At 54.9% G+C, this 12424-nt stretch overlaps 1 protein-coding gene across 1 annotated transcript; it reads right to left on the bottom strand.

Moving 5' to 3' along the window:
* Nucleotides 1–9629: 9629 nt before the first annotated feature.
* Nucleotides 9630–12097, bottom strand: OLIG2 (oligodendrocyte transcription factor 2). Its single transcript, XM_061359026.1, has 2 exons — nucleotides 11967–12097; nucleotides 9630–11646 (listed from the first exon to the last, which is right to left on the bottom strand). The coding sequence occupies exon 2, from the start codon at nucleotides 11607–11609 to the stop codon at nucleotides 10731–10733; it is 879 nt and encodes a 292-aa protein (XP_061215010.1). The 5' UTR covers nucleotides 11610–11646; nucleotides 11967–12097; the 3' UTR covers nucleotides 9630–10730.
* Between the last annotated feature and the right edge of the window lie 327 nt (nucleotides 12098–12424).

Genomic DNA, 12424 nt, shown 5'->3' with positions numbered 1-12424 from the left:
AGGGATCATTTTCACCAGTAACCTTGAAGTCAGGTCATTGGCTGGACCCGGCCTTTGCCGTGACCTCAAGCAGCACCCCAGCTTTGAGCTCACTGATGAAAATTCATGCTGGAGGAAATGAGACAAGCATTTAGTTGGGCTGAGGATGCGAGGTCATTCTTTGCCTTTGTCCTTCTGGGCATGCCACTGATGAGAAGCAAAAGCAGGGACAGTAGAACTGAAGTCTCAGTGACAAAACCCACCTGCCCTGCAGGCACAGGAGTGGTGCTTGTTCCAGTGCAGAAACATCCATGGTTTCTGTGAAATATGGGTCCAAGGCCAGTGCCTTACAGAGCTCCTCAGGATTTTGGGGTTCCTGCACTCCCTGCTTGGGAAAGGTCATGTTTGTGTGTGTAGATCTATGCTTCACGAAAAGATATTCAAGCACTGTAGCTTTTCTCCTCTTAAAAATAATACAGAAGTATTATTATAATAATAAAACTAGAAGTCCTGCCACAAACTCATTTGAACAGCCTTGGAAAGCCTTTGTCAAACGTGGTATTTCCTGGACAGTCACTGCTAGCAGGGTTTTCTCCCTCTTCCAGTGCCCGGCAGTGCTGGGATGACAGAAATACAAGCTGCTGCTGGAAACGCTCCCTTAGCTGGCCCATGGCTCATGTGTCTTGGCTGTGACCGTGGGATGTGCAGAGACACCCAGCTGCCATGGGGGACTCTCTCCCTCCATGTGAGCAAAGGGCAGCCAGATGCTGGGCAGCCAGTGCAGGGTGCATTGCAACAGCGATGAGAAATTGCAGAGAAAACAAATGCAGGCCTTGGGCTTGTTTCTACCTGCTCTAAGCTGCTGTATCCAGACTGTGAGTCTCTGCAGCAGGCAAGCAGGTCATTAATTCCCACCAATTATCCCAGTTTCCCCAGCCAGGTACCTGTGCATGATTAACTAGCATGATGGAGGGGGAGCTGATATCGCTCCCCAGCTTTCCCTAGTTGCTATGGTCTTGTTCTGGTCTCATGTGAAGGCATGGTTGGAAAGGCTTGGCATGATCTGCTTTCAAATGAAGCACCCAACATACAGTGCCACAGCAAATGAAGCTGCTGAGATATTTGAAAGGGAATGTAGAGCTGGATTTTTCAGGCTTGTAGCCAAATTAGATGTGCTGCCTGGGTGTTTCAGTGTGGTCGTGCTGTCTAGGTTGACTACACAGAGAAGGCAAAGACTCTTTTTCCTGAAGTATTTAATGGTATGTACAGATGTCCAAATGCTCAGACAGCATATGGGTGAAATACTATTCTCTCCATGCTTTGTCCTTATACCCTGCCTCTAAACATCCATTTCTGCCTTTGGTCAGAGATCCTAGTCTAACTGACCTGACTCACTGTCAAGCACTCTCATCTTCTTAAATCCCTTAATTTTGCCAAAATTGATCTTTGGCTTTTCTACTGAGGGAAAACATAGGCAAGAGTTGGGTGCTGAGCACATGAAACAGGCGATGCCAGCTCACCAGTGGTCCCCAGGCTGGGATTTGGAAACCTGAGCACATCGGTGTCTCAGTATGTGTTTGTGAGCTGAAAGGATGAGGCAGTGCTGTAGCCTCTCTGCAGCTATTGCTCTCCCAAGCCTTCACCAGTGGGCTTTGTGTTTTTAATTTTGGGTCACTTCAACCAACTCCATGCCCCGTATAAAGCAAGTGTCGCTAGAGCCAGGAAGAAGAGGACGAGCGAAGGCGGTGTCTGAGAAACCCCGATTCACGTCTGCAGTGATTGTGCTGCTCTTGGCAGTTGCAGGTGACAACCCTAACGAGTGCCCAGGAGCAGATGAGATGTTTATGGGCTGTTAATAAACTGTAACCAATCAGTGAATGCCGGCGGGTTGTGTTCAAGCTGTTTGGGGCCACAGGTCCTTGGGAGAGCTTGCACTTGCTCTGCCTTTATTTCAACGTAGCAGAAACATGAAAGCATGTGGCAGACTCTTGATGTTTGTTACAGTGAATAGACATATGTCCCTCACACTAGCATGTAGAATATCTAATTAAGTTACACAATGATAGCTTATACCCAGGGGCAGTCACAAACAAGACGCTGTCACACTATTAAGAACACAAACAAAATGAAAATTACCTCTTTATACATTATAATGAATATGTTTTCAATACATTAAAAGTTCATTTACTAACAGACTCTGTAAGACTGGGTGGATTTCTGCTAATATCATTTTGTTGGTTTTTTTTTTGTCCGAAGGATCAGTTTGTATAGGCAGGATTAGGGACAGGTTTGTTAATGAAGCTACTGAGCATTTTTCCTCCATAGACCTGAAAGAAGAAATTGAATCTTAATCGTGTGTTTACTGTGTTGTCTCAAGCAAATCCTGCTCTTCAGAGCCCCACCTCAGGAGGGGCTTCTTTTCTCCCTCCTGAGGACACATATGCTGTGAGTTTGTCTCCCTTTCTCCTATCTCCCCTCTTCTTCACCACTTGTTTTGTGGACAAGAGACAGTAACCCCGAAGCCAGAGGTTTCAGGGGTTATCTCCTACTTCTGGGTCAGGGATGCCAGATTACAATTATGACAGGATGGTGCTTGAGTAGAACCCAGGGGTAGGTAAGTCCTGATCAGGGTACAGCTTTTCTTGTGAGGATCTCAGATGGGTGATGCACCCTTCCTCTAAAAGCTGCCTGGGGCGTTGCTGTCCATTCCTCTTCCCACCAGAAAGCTCCATTCCCATTGAGACATTTTGACACTTCTATGTTGGAATAACTAAATTGTGCAGCATTTGCATGGGCAAAGCCTGCAAGTGGGGAGGGCTCTGCAATCTGGGCAAAGTTCTTTTCTTCGATCTCTACCTTCAGCATAACTGAGAGCCAGGAAGAAGGGTCAATCCCTGTGAGGGTGCTTCCCTTCTTTAAGCCAACTCTGTTTAAACCCTCCCTGAAAATGAAGGGGGAGCTTGGGAGCCTGCTGCTGCCAGGGTGTGATGCTGAGCTGCACGTTGGAGATGCCCACTTCATGGTCCTTCCCCAGGTCACGCCAGGCTGCCCTTCCACTGCACAGTCCAGTTTAACACGGAGCACATTCCCATGCAGTAAACCCAGGATATTTTATAAGGGACAGGTCACTCCCGCAGCCATCTTTAGGGCTTCACTTAAACAGGGACTTGCTTTCAGGGGATTCTGGCTTAAGGCTCATGCAAACTCAGCCTCAAATGGTTTGAACTGGCCATCCTGGGAAGTGAGGAGCAGACAGGGAGGGTTCCAAGAAGGCAAATCCTTCCTCACAGTACTTCTGCCCTGTGCCTGGTGGAGACTGAGCCCCTGTGGGAAAACCAGTCCCAGAAATGTATCCCAGAGAGCACAGGGGAAGGGGCCATAGTTATGCAGTCTCCCCTCTCTCATCTCTCAGCTCAAGAGCCCTTCAATATATTTTTCTCACCGCAGCTCATTTCCCCCACATGTTTTTTGCCCACTGTGGCTGGAGTTCTGACTAGGAAAAAGATTTCCCTATCTCTTCTGGGACATTCACTGCCGGGCAAGGCTCCCTCGCCCCTCTCTTCATGTGCATTTTGTGCTGGGTGCACGTTGCCACTCACAGCGCCACAGAGAGCTGGGAGTTCAACCTGCTTTCCACTGTCACTGAGAAGGTGGGGCTGGCAAGGGAAAACACTGGCTTCTGCCTGGCTCTTAGGATCACCAAGCTTCCCCAGGTTTGGAATGGGGAAAGGGTTCCTGCAGTCCCAGTACACTCAGCTCTCCATGCTGCCCATCAAAGAATAAATCTCCTTTCTGTGTTGCTTGAGCAGCATTAAAGAGATGCATTATTTCTGGTGGGGGAAAGGAGCTGGGGGTGTGGGGAGAGGACCTTGGTAGGCTATTCAGCGCAGCCCCAGATGAAGGCTGAACACTGGAGGGGGATGGCTGGGTTTACACCTTGGTGGGTTATCTCTTCCACAGAGCACACTGATGGCTTTTGCTGTGGCCAGCTCTGCTCTTTGGATATTTCAGCCTGTAGTCTTCCCACCCCTGAAGTACATGTCTCGGGCCTCCTTTCCCTTAGGCAGAACAAGCCAAACCCTCCTCCTGAGGGAGTCCCGAGCAAGCTGTGGACTCTCAGGAGGAACAAAACAAGCTCCCCCCCCTCTCCCAAAACTGCTAGTTTTTACTCAGAAGGATTTTTCTTTCAAAAGTGACTGCTTTTGGGAGGAAAAAAATCAACAACCAACCACACACAAAAAAGGAACTGTGTGGTTTTCTGTTTTTTTAAGCAGACAAAGACGTGTATAAATGTGTGTCATTCATACATATATGTATATGTCTCTCTGAAAATAGCATTTAACAAATGCCTTCTGCATCTGCAGAATCCTCCAACAATCCTGACACTGTGATCAATCTGCAGGCTGGTGATGTTTGCTGACAGTGATTGATTGATTTTTCCTGCTAATAGGATCAACATTGGGAATATATTAAACTAAAAGGCACACTTCTGACTTGCAGGAAACACCCCATGTATTGGGCCTGATCCAATTGTATTGGTTTTGGCAGCGGGATGCAATGATTGATGACAGGCAGGGAGTGGAGGGCTGCTTGGAAGAGGAGTCTGATTCCCTCAGTGCTCTCTCCATGTGCATGACACTGGTTTCCTGCTGGGACAGGGACAGGCGTAAGAAGGGACAATGGAGCAGGGTGGCCCATCCAGATAACCTCTTCTAATGCATATGGTGAGATCTGACCTGCCAGTTCAAGAAGAGGAGGCAAAAAGCTGATGGGAAATTAATTCTCAGGAGTTTGTCAAGACATCTCCAACAAGTGAAGATAAATGGCAGAACAAAACTTCTAAAGCTAATCCTAAGAATGGGGATGAATGAAAAAGGGAAACACTCTTTTGCATTTACATCCATCTTTTAGGGAAAAAGCCCTGCGGTAAGTGCTGTGCTTTTGGAGGATCTCGACCCTAGGCTGTCTGTAACTCCTGAGAGCTTTGAGCAACCTCAGAGCTATTCAGGCGTGTGTGTGGTGAACAGGCTGCACATTCACCTCTTGCTTTCTTGTTCTCAAGCGGATGGACTGCAAAACTGCTGAGTCCAACCGTGTGGCCACCGAAAGCAATGCCAAACCTCTCTCGCCTTCAGAAGTCCCATCCAAGGAGTGAGGGCAGTCAGATGAGAGCCTGCTTGAAGGCTGAACCAGCGACTACTGCAACACCCTTTCCCCGAGATGGAGCTGGTACAGTCTCATGGCCCTGTTGCCATCATTATAATTACTGTGTCCTTTAACAATTATTAGTAGAAATATCTAAAGGTATTAAATACAAATGCCTGTGGTGGGAAATTCAGTTCTGCTGATGCTGTAATCCACAGAGGGCTCGCAGGCTGCAATGTGCCCAAGTCTTATTTCTAATGTGCACCCACCTGGGCTGGAAGGCTGGAAAGGGCCAGCTCTCATGGCTGGAGCCAGGGGCTTTTTGGAAAACCTCCCTTCCCATCTCAACCGCTGTGCAGGCAGCCAGGGTTTCAGAAGCACAAGGTTGGGTACGGGTGCTGAGCATTTGCGAAGATGCTGGTAACTCTTCTGAAAATCTGGCCCTTAGCTGAACATTCAAAACCACCTGAGCACCCAGAAATGATCTGAGTAACATCGAGTCACAGGCATGGAAGTCCCCATCTCACATAGAGATATGGAAACACCACCATGACACAGGGAAATCAGAGCTATACTGCAAGTACCATCTTCCAACACCAAGTGAGAGCTGCTGGCTTGATGGTTCATCAGAGATTGTTTGGCTCCTGTCACTCCGGTGGCCTATGGGGTGTCCTCTGGAGCATGGCTCAGGCAGTTTGCAGGCTGCCAGGGTACACGGGACATGAGTCTTCCACCTTTCCAACCGTGAAAACAGCATCCTGGGGCTGTGCCGCAGCTCTAGCTTTTGTATCTGGAATAATACCCCAGTTATCACAGGACACATCCAGGACCCTGGCTTGGCATGGGGAGGTTGCAGTGCTGTCCAAGGGGAGTTTGGCCCAGAATATCAGTATGGTAAGGTTCTCAAGGAAAAAAAAAAAGGATTTTCCCCCCCTCCACCTTAAAACTGGGCACAGGTAACCTGTGACTGTGTACCTCAACCCACAAGCAGCTCCTGCTCTGAGGAGGCCCTAGCTTGTATTACTGCAGAGAGGTTTGTAGATAAAAAAGTACCACATTTTTATTTGAAAGACTCATATTTGGAAAACTGTTGAGTGGGATTTGAATACTTACTCCAAACATTCTTTAAATGGAAGGGAAGGGGGCCTGCAGCCTCATGCAGGGAGCTCTGACAGATTCCATCCCATGGAACTACATCAGTGGCAGGCACAGCTGGTGCCCTGGTACATCCCTGCAGAACAGGAGCCATGGCCCTGGAGGGAGCAGCATGCCTTGGCTAGGGTTTTGCGGCAGCTTTTGGGCTACTTGGCTTAAAATCTGCTAGGCAGAGGCTGAAGAAATCCCCTGTTGAAATGAGATGAGAACATCATGGGGGTGAGAGTGGAGGAGCTGCCTGGGCACCCTGATACGGCCAACCTTTCCCTTCCCCTGGGCTTCCCTGAAGCACTGCGGTTTCTGCCTGAAATGTGTAACCAACCTCTGGCTACCCTCTACCTGCTTTCTGTGCTATACTTGCGAAGGCTGGTGAGGCAGGAAAGGGAAGGGAGAAAGGGAAAGTGGGGAAGGAGGGAAAGAGAAGGAGAAAGTGGGGAGGAGGCTAGGGAAGGGGAAAGGGCTGGGTTGAGGGTGTGAGTGGGGCCATCGGAGGGAGCCGTCTGGGCCGCGTTACGCAGGAGGGGGCTCCCTCCTGTCGGGACAAGTCGCGTTAGACCTGAGACAGCCTAAAAAAGCAGGAGGGATGTGAGGGGAGGGGTCTGGCCGGTTTGCAATTCGGTGGAACGGGGATTAACGGATGGGCACCTGAGAACTAGGGGGCCACTCCAGCTCGGGGGTGGGGGCGCAGGAGTAGCTGCGCTGCCTGCGGGGGTGATGCGGCCCGGCCCGAGGCTCAGGTGACCCGCGGCAGCACCGCTGGTGTGCGCGGAGCATATGGGCTACCTCGCGTCACCGTAACTTTATCTGGCCGGAGCCGTGGCTTCTGCTGCCGGCGACGCAACCAGGGGAGTCCTGCAGGGCGCTTCTTCGTGCAGGGGAGCATATGGGGAACAAGGCAGGCGGCGGGGCGGCTAATTTCATTTGCAGGTAGCCCAGTAGGAAGGGGGCCAGGGGATCACAGCTGGCTGCCCGGCCCGGCCCGCCCCGACCGAGGGGCTGACACCAATCCCGGTGCTCCCTCCACCGAGGCCACAACCGGAGCAACAGCGGACAGGCAGGGGGCTGCGGAGGGGGCAAGCTGCCCTCGCTGTCTTTGCCGCCGGGGGAGCCGAAATGCCCCAACAGAAGAGCCAGATCTCCACGACACCACCCCCATCCCATCTCGGGAGCTGCGGCCCATCGGGACTCCCTGGAGCCACCTGTTAGGAACGGGAAACGAACGACCCTCGGGGGGAAGGGATCGCGGTCAGGGAGGCAGCCGAGCAGGATTTACCAGCTTTTGGCCACTGCCGACTTTTGCATCTGTCAGGGTGCTAATTATTGCCTTTAATAGAGACAAAGAGCAGCTCCTAATGATGCTCCCTCTAATTCTCACCTGCTCCAGCCCTTCCTTCGCAGCAGCACTCCCTCGCCGGAGTTCCGCTAATTGGGAAAGCTGCTCTGCTTATTGCGGCCTCCCTACACATGGGAAAGGTGGGGGAGATGTGACACACGACGGCAGGGCTGCGGTGTAGGATACCGGTAGCAGAGCTCCGGGAGCAAAACCGGGGGAGAAGGGGGCTACTCCCCAAGCGGGGATGGCTTGACCGGAGGCCTCTGTCCTTGCCGCGACGCTGCGGGGCTCAGCTCCCCCAGGCTCGGTGGAAGAGCAGGCCTTTGCCTCCGCGCTCCGACGGGGGCTGGGGTGTCCTCTGTCCTTTCTGCGGCCCGGCCCGGCCCGGCCTTTGGCGTACAGCGGAGCCTGGCAGAGTGGTGGCCGTCGGGGAGACTGTCTCAGACCACTGTCAGACACCTGGCTGTCAGTCCCGGGTTTGCACCACTTTATCCCCTTCCATCAGCGGATAAGGCAGAAGTGGAGGGTCTTGTACGGCCAGAATCGCTTTCAGAGGCACAGATTGACATAGGGTGAGCACCCTAAGGTGGCCCTAAAGCGAGGGGCAGTGCCGGCGCCCTCCTGGCTACCGGCTTCAGGGCCATCTCTCCTGATGAGAAAGGCACTCGGGTGACCCGCGGGATGCTCGGTGTCGGTCCCCGGGGCTTCGTCCCTCCCACCTTTAAACGGGTTTTCTTTGTCAAAATCCATACGGGGGGCCCTTGGAAAGGAAGCTCCTTCTCTCCAGGGGCCGAGGGAGATTGGGCTGGGATTCTCTGAAGAAGGGGAGTGGGAGGACTATTTATCATCACTGGGGGGATGCTGGGATGGGGGACACTCCTTTCCGAGCGCCGTTCCGCTTCCCTGAAATGGTTGGCGCTGTGAGCGCCGCTGAAGCAAGGAGCAAACCTAGAGAGGCCGGTGGGGCTGTAGGAATGGGACCAGGACCGCCTCACACCCGAGGGGGGGCCCGCCCGCCAGGGAACCGCTTCTCTTTACACAGTAAAATGAAAAGTCCTATGGGACCGGGCTCGCTCTCATTTCCCCGCGAGGGTCTGTGTGGCCAAAACTCCTCCCTGGCTTGTTATTATATATATATGTGTGTGTGTGTGCTCGCGCTATAGTGTATTTATGTGTATGCAGTAATCAGTTATTTTAAATCGCTGTCTAGCCATTTATCGAGAGAGAGAGAGAGGTGTTAGGGTTTGCTTGGGCAAGGAAGCGGGATGCGTGATGTCCATGCCCCCTCCCCTGGGCGGGCAGCGGCGGGAAGGTGGGACCCACAATCGGGGAGCCCCACTGCCTGCACCGGCCCCCCGAGGAGCTGCCGAACTGCTTGCCCTCAAAAAACCGGGATTCACTTGGGTTGTTCTCCTTGTCCCTGCAGGAAAAGGGTAAGCCCCGCACTCTGAGTGAGTGAAGAAAGCCCTCTCCTTGGGGTTTAAGAGAGGGCGAGCTATTTTCTGGCCAAATAACACCTGAGTACAGAACTACTCAAGTACACACGGGCGAGAGACGGTATCCGCTTCGGGAGGAAAAATAATAACTATTGAAAATAGAAGACTGCCCCCAAATAATTTTCCGTTCTTGGGTTTTTGTTTGGTTGGATTTTGGTTGAAGGTCAAGAGCGCAGAAGCCATTGCAGCGAGCAAACGCCCCACCGCCAAGTTGAACGTTTCCTTTCCCCTAATTAATATTTAGATCTCGCCAAGAGCTGGATTCGGTAGCCAGAAAAGTGTTCACATTCCGAACCCAGGAACGGTCGTTTCTTTCCCTGCCGCCCGTACTGTGCGAGGAACAAGTGAGGGGAAGAAACCCCCCAAACGGTTTCGGTTATCCGGTGAATCAAAGTAACAAAAAACTCCGGGAACAGGCAAGGATGCGCCTCAGACGTCCCCATCCCCTCCCCGCTCCGCGGCAGGACCCCGCCGCTGCCCCGCACACCCGCCGATACCGACGCCTCGGAGCAGCAAGGAAAAGGATAAAGCCCTTTATTTAAAATGCCTTTTTTTATTATTATTATTATTTAAAATCTCGACAGTGAATCTTTTTTTTTTTTTTTTGCAACCAAACAAGAAATAAATATTATTTAGCAACTTTTTTTTTCTTTTTTCCTTTTTTTTTCTTTTTCTTTTTTTTTTTTTACAAAAATAAACAGATGATAAAATCTCTGCAAGGGGCAGCGATAAGAAAAGTTGTTATTTCAGAAACAAGCCCAGGTTCTCAGTATTGCAACACGGACAAGTGTGAAAGTTCCTACACATAAAGAGCATTATTCAAACTTGGTTAAAGGTGGCAGGAACGAAAAACAAACCCAAAATAACCCCAAAACGAAACCATGTTATACACTTAAAAAAAACCAAAACAACAATAAACCATCCCCGAAACCCAACACCCCCCGAGAGCCCAAATAAACGAAATCACGGCAGACCGACCCCTCCTCACCCAGGAGGCTCACACAGGACAAGCGCACGGACGGCAAGCTCAAGCAGAGCGGATTCGCGCCGCTGCCGTTGAACGGTATATTTACATAGCCCGAACCAGAAAGAAACCCGGGGGAGCAGAGGAAAGAGGAGGGATAAACCGGCTTCCTCGGCCGCACTTCCTCCCGGAGCCCTGCTGCTCCTCGCCGGTGCCAGGCGGACACGGAGCGGCGGCCGGGTGCGCAAGGGATGGGCTTTCCGAGCCAGGCTGCGACCCGAGAATGGCTCCAAAGGCTCCGCGTTGTAGAAACGAAACCGGGAAGGGGGGAACGAACAAACAAACGAACAAACAAACGAGTAGAACCCCCTCTGCAGTTTTGGTTCCTCCACTTGCGACGAGCCTAGGACTGTTTTCCCCTCCCAGCAGAGTAACCGACGACAAGGTAAAATCAAAATAGGGAAGATGCGCGGGCTTTTGCTCGTGTCGGGCTGGCGTTCCCCGCGTTTTGGGAGCAGGGCAGACCCCGGGCCGGCTCCATCCCCTCCCGCCGCCCCTCCGGCGGCCCGGGAGCGGAGGGGGCTGACGGACGGATGGGCGGCCGTGTTTGTAGGTCCTGGAAGCGCTGGGGCGGCCCGGGGCGGCCCCGCCGAGGGGCTCATTTGGTGTCAGTGGCTAATCTGGGGAGGCTGGCGGTGCCCATGCCGGAGACGTGGTGATGCGGCGGGGCCGACACCTGACACATGCTGCAGGGGCAAGGCATCCCCCCCCAGTGCTGGAAGCCGCTGCCCAGCGGGGCGGCAGCGGCAGCGGCCGAGGGAGACTTGAGGAGCCCGTGGGGGGGCCTGATAGAGCTGACGGCCGAAAGGCCGGAGCCCGGCAGGGAAGCGCTGGAGACGGCGGCGGGGGGCAGGATGGGGTGGTGCACGGGGTGCGAGGCCGGGTGGCCGGGGTGGCCGGGCAGCGGGGCGGAGTGGGCGCCCATGCCGCCGGGGCAGGCGGCGGGGTGGAAGCCGGCGTGGTGCCCGCCGTAAATCTCGCTGACCAGGCGCTTCATCTCCTCCAGAGAGTTGGTGAGCATGAGGATGTAGTTGCGCGCCAGCAGGAGCGTGGCGATCTTGGAGAGCTTGCGCACCGACGGGCCGTGGGCATAGGGCATCACCTCCCGCAGCCCGTCCATGGCGATGTTCAGGTCGTGCATCCGCTTGCGCTCCCGGCTGTTGATTTTCAGCCGCAGCTGCTGCAGCTCCGGCTCCGTCATCTGCTTCTTGTCCTTCTTGGAGGAGGACGAGGAGGACGAGGAGGAGGACGAAGACGAGGACTTGAAGCCCAGCTTGTCCACCACCACCACCCCGGCAGCGCTCATGGCGCTGCGCAGCTCGGCGCTCAGCTCCGGCGGGGAGTCGCTCTGCGTGGAGCTGGACACGGTGCCCCCCGTGAAGCCCCCGCCGCTGCCTTTATTCCTGGCCGTGAGGAAGAGGTCATCGGGCTCCGGGGAGGACGGGCGGCTGGAGACCAGGCTGGCGTCCGAGTCCATGGCCCGCCGGGCGGGACGGCGGCGCGCACCGGGCTGCCTGCGGGAAGGTGAGAGAGCCCGCAGGCGGCCCCGGGTCAGAGCCCGCCGAAACTTCGCGGGGCTTCGCCGCCTCCCGCCCGACACGTCGGTGAGCCCGCTCCTCCGCTGCTCCGCGGGGCTGGGACCAGCGCCCGCGGCGAGTCAGGTCTCGCTGCCCGCCCGCCTCCAGCCCTCGGGGGGTTCCTCCCGTCCCGTCCCGTCCCGTCTCGTCCCCTCCCTCCAGGTCCCGTCCAGTCCCTCCCTCCCTCAGCGCCTCTCCGCCGGGCCGGCGGCTCGGGGGGTGCCGCGCCGGGGGGCGAGGGCGCGGAGAGAACTTACCGTGCGCGGGGCGGCCGTGGGGAGCGGCTCGCCGTGACGGGCGAGCACGGCAGCAGCGCGCACCTTGCGGCGGCGGCGGCGGCGGCTTTATAGCCGCGCCGGGGAGGAACGATGTCACCGGGCGGGAGGGGGGCTGCGCCAATCGGCGGCGGCGGCGGAGGGGGGGGAGGCGACCGGTGGGGAGCAGCTGATGTCACCGGGGCCGGTCCGGCTCGATGGGGCGGGCGGCCGGGGAGGGAGGGGGGACGGGCGGCCGCGGCGCGGGGAGCCCGGCGGGGGGGCGCGGCGGGGAAGAGGGACTTTTGTCAAATCCATAATAAAATGCAACAATGACAGCGCCGGGAACAGCTGTTGGGGGGGCGGGACGGGAACGGGGACGGACACGGGACAAACAGCCCCTGGCCCCGCCGCCGCAGCGCGCCCGGCTCCCGCCAGCACGTCCGTGTTTCCCTGTGCCC

Source organism: Neopsephotus bourkii, unplaced genomic scaffold (genome assembly GCF_033783945.1).
Source record: "Neopsephotus bourkii isolate Nb327-2 ecotype Australia unplaced genomic scaffold, CSIRO-AGI_Nbou_v1 NB_962, whole genome shotgun sequence".
NCBI lineage: Eukaryota > Metazoa > Chordata > Aves > Psittaciformes > Psittacidae > Neopsephotus > Neopsephotus bourkii.
This window is presented reverse-complemented; position numbering and strand designations above follow the sequence as displayed.

Bases quoted from the DNA above. Each gene is read 5' to 3' on its own strand.
- OLIG2 (XM_061359026.1), bottom strand. From the start codon at position 11,609: ATGGACTCGGACGCCAGCCTGGTCTCCAGCCGCCCGTCCTCCCCGGAG.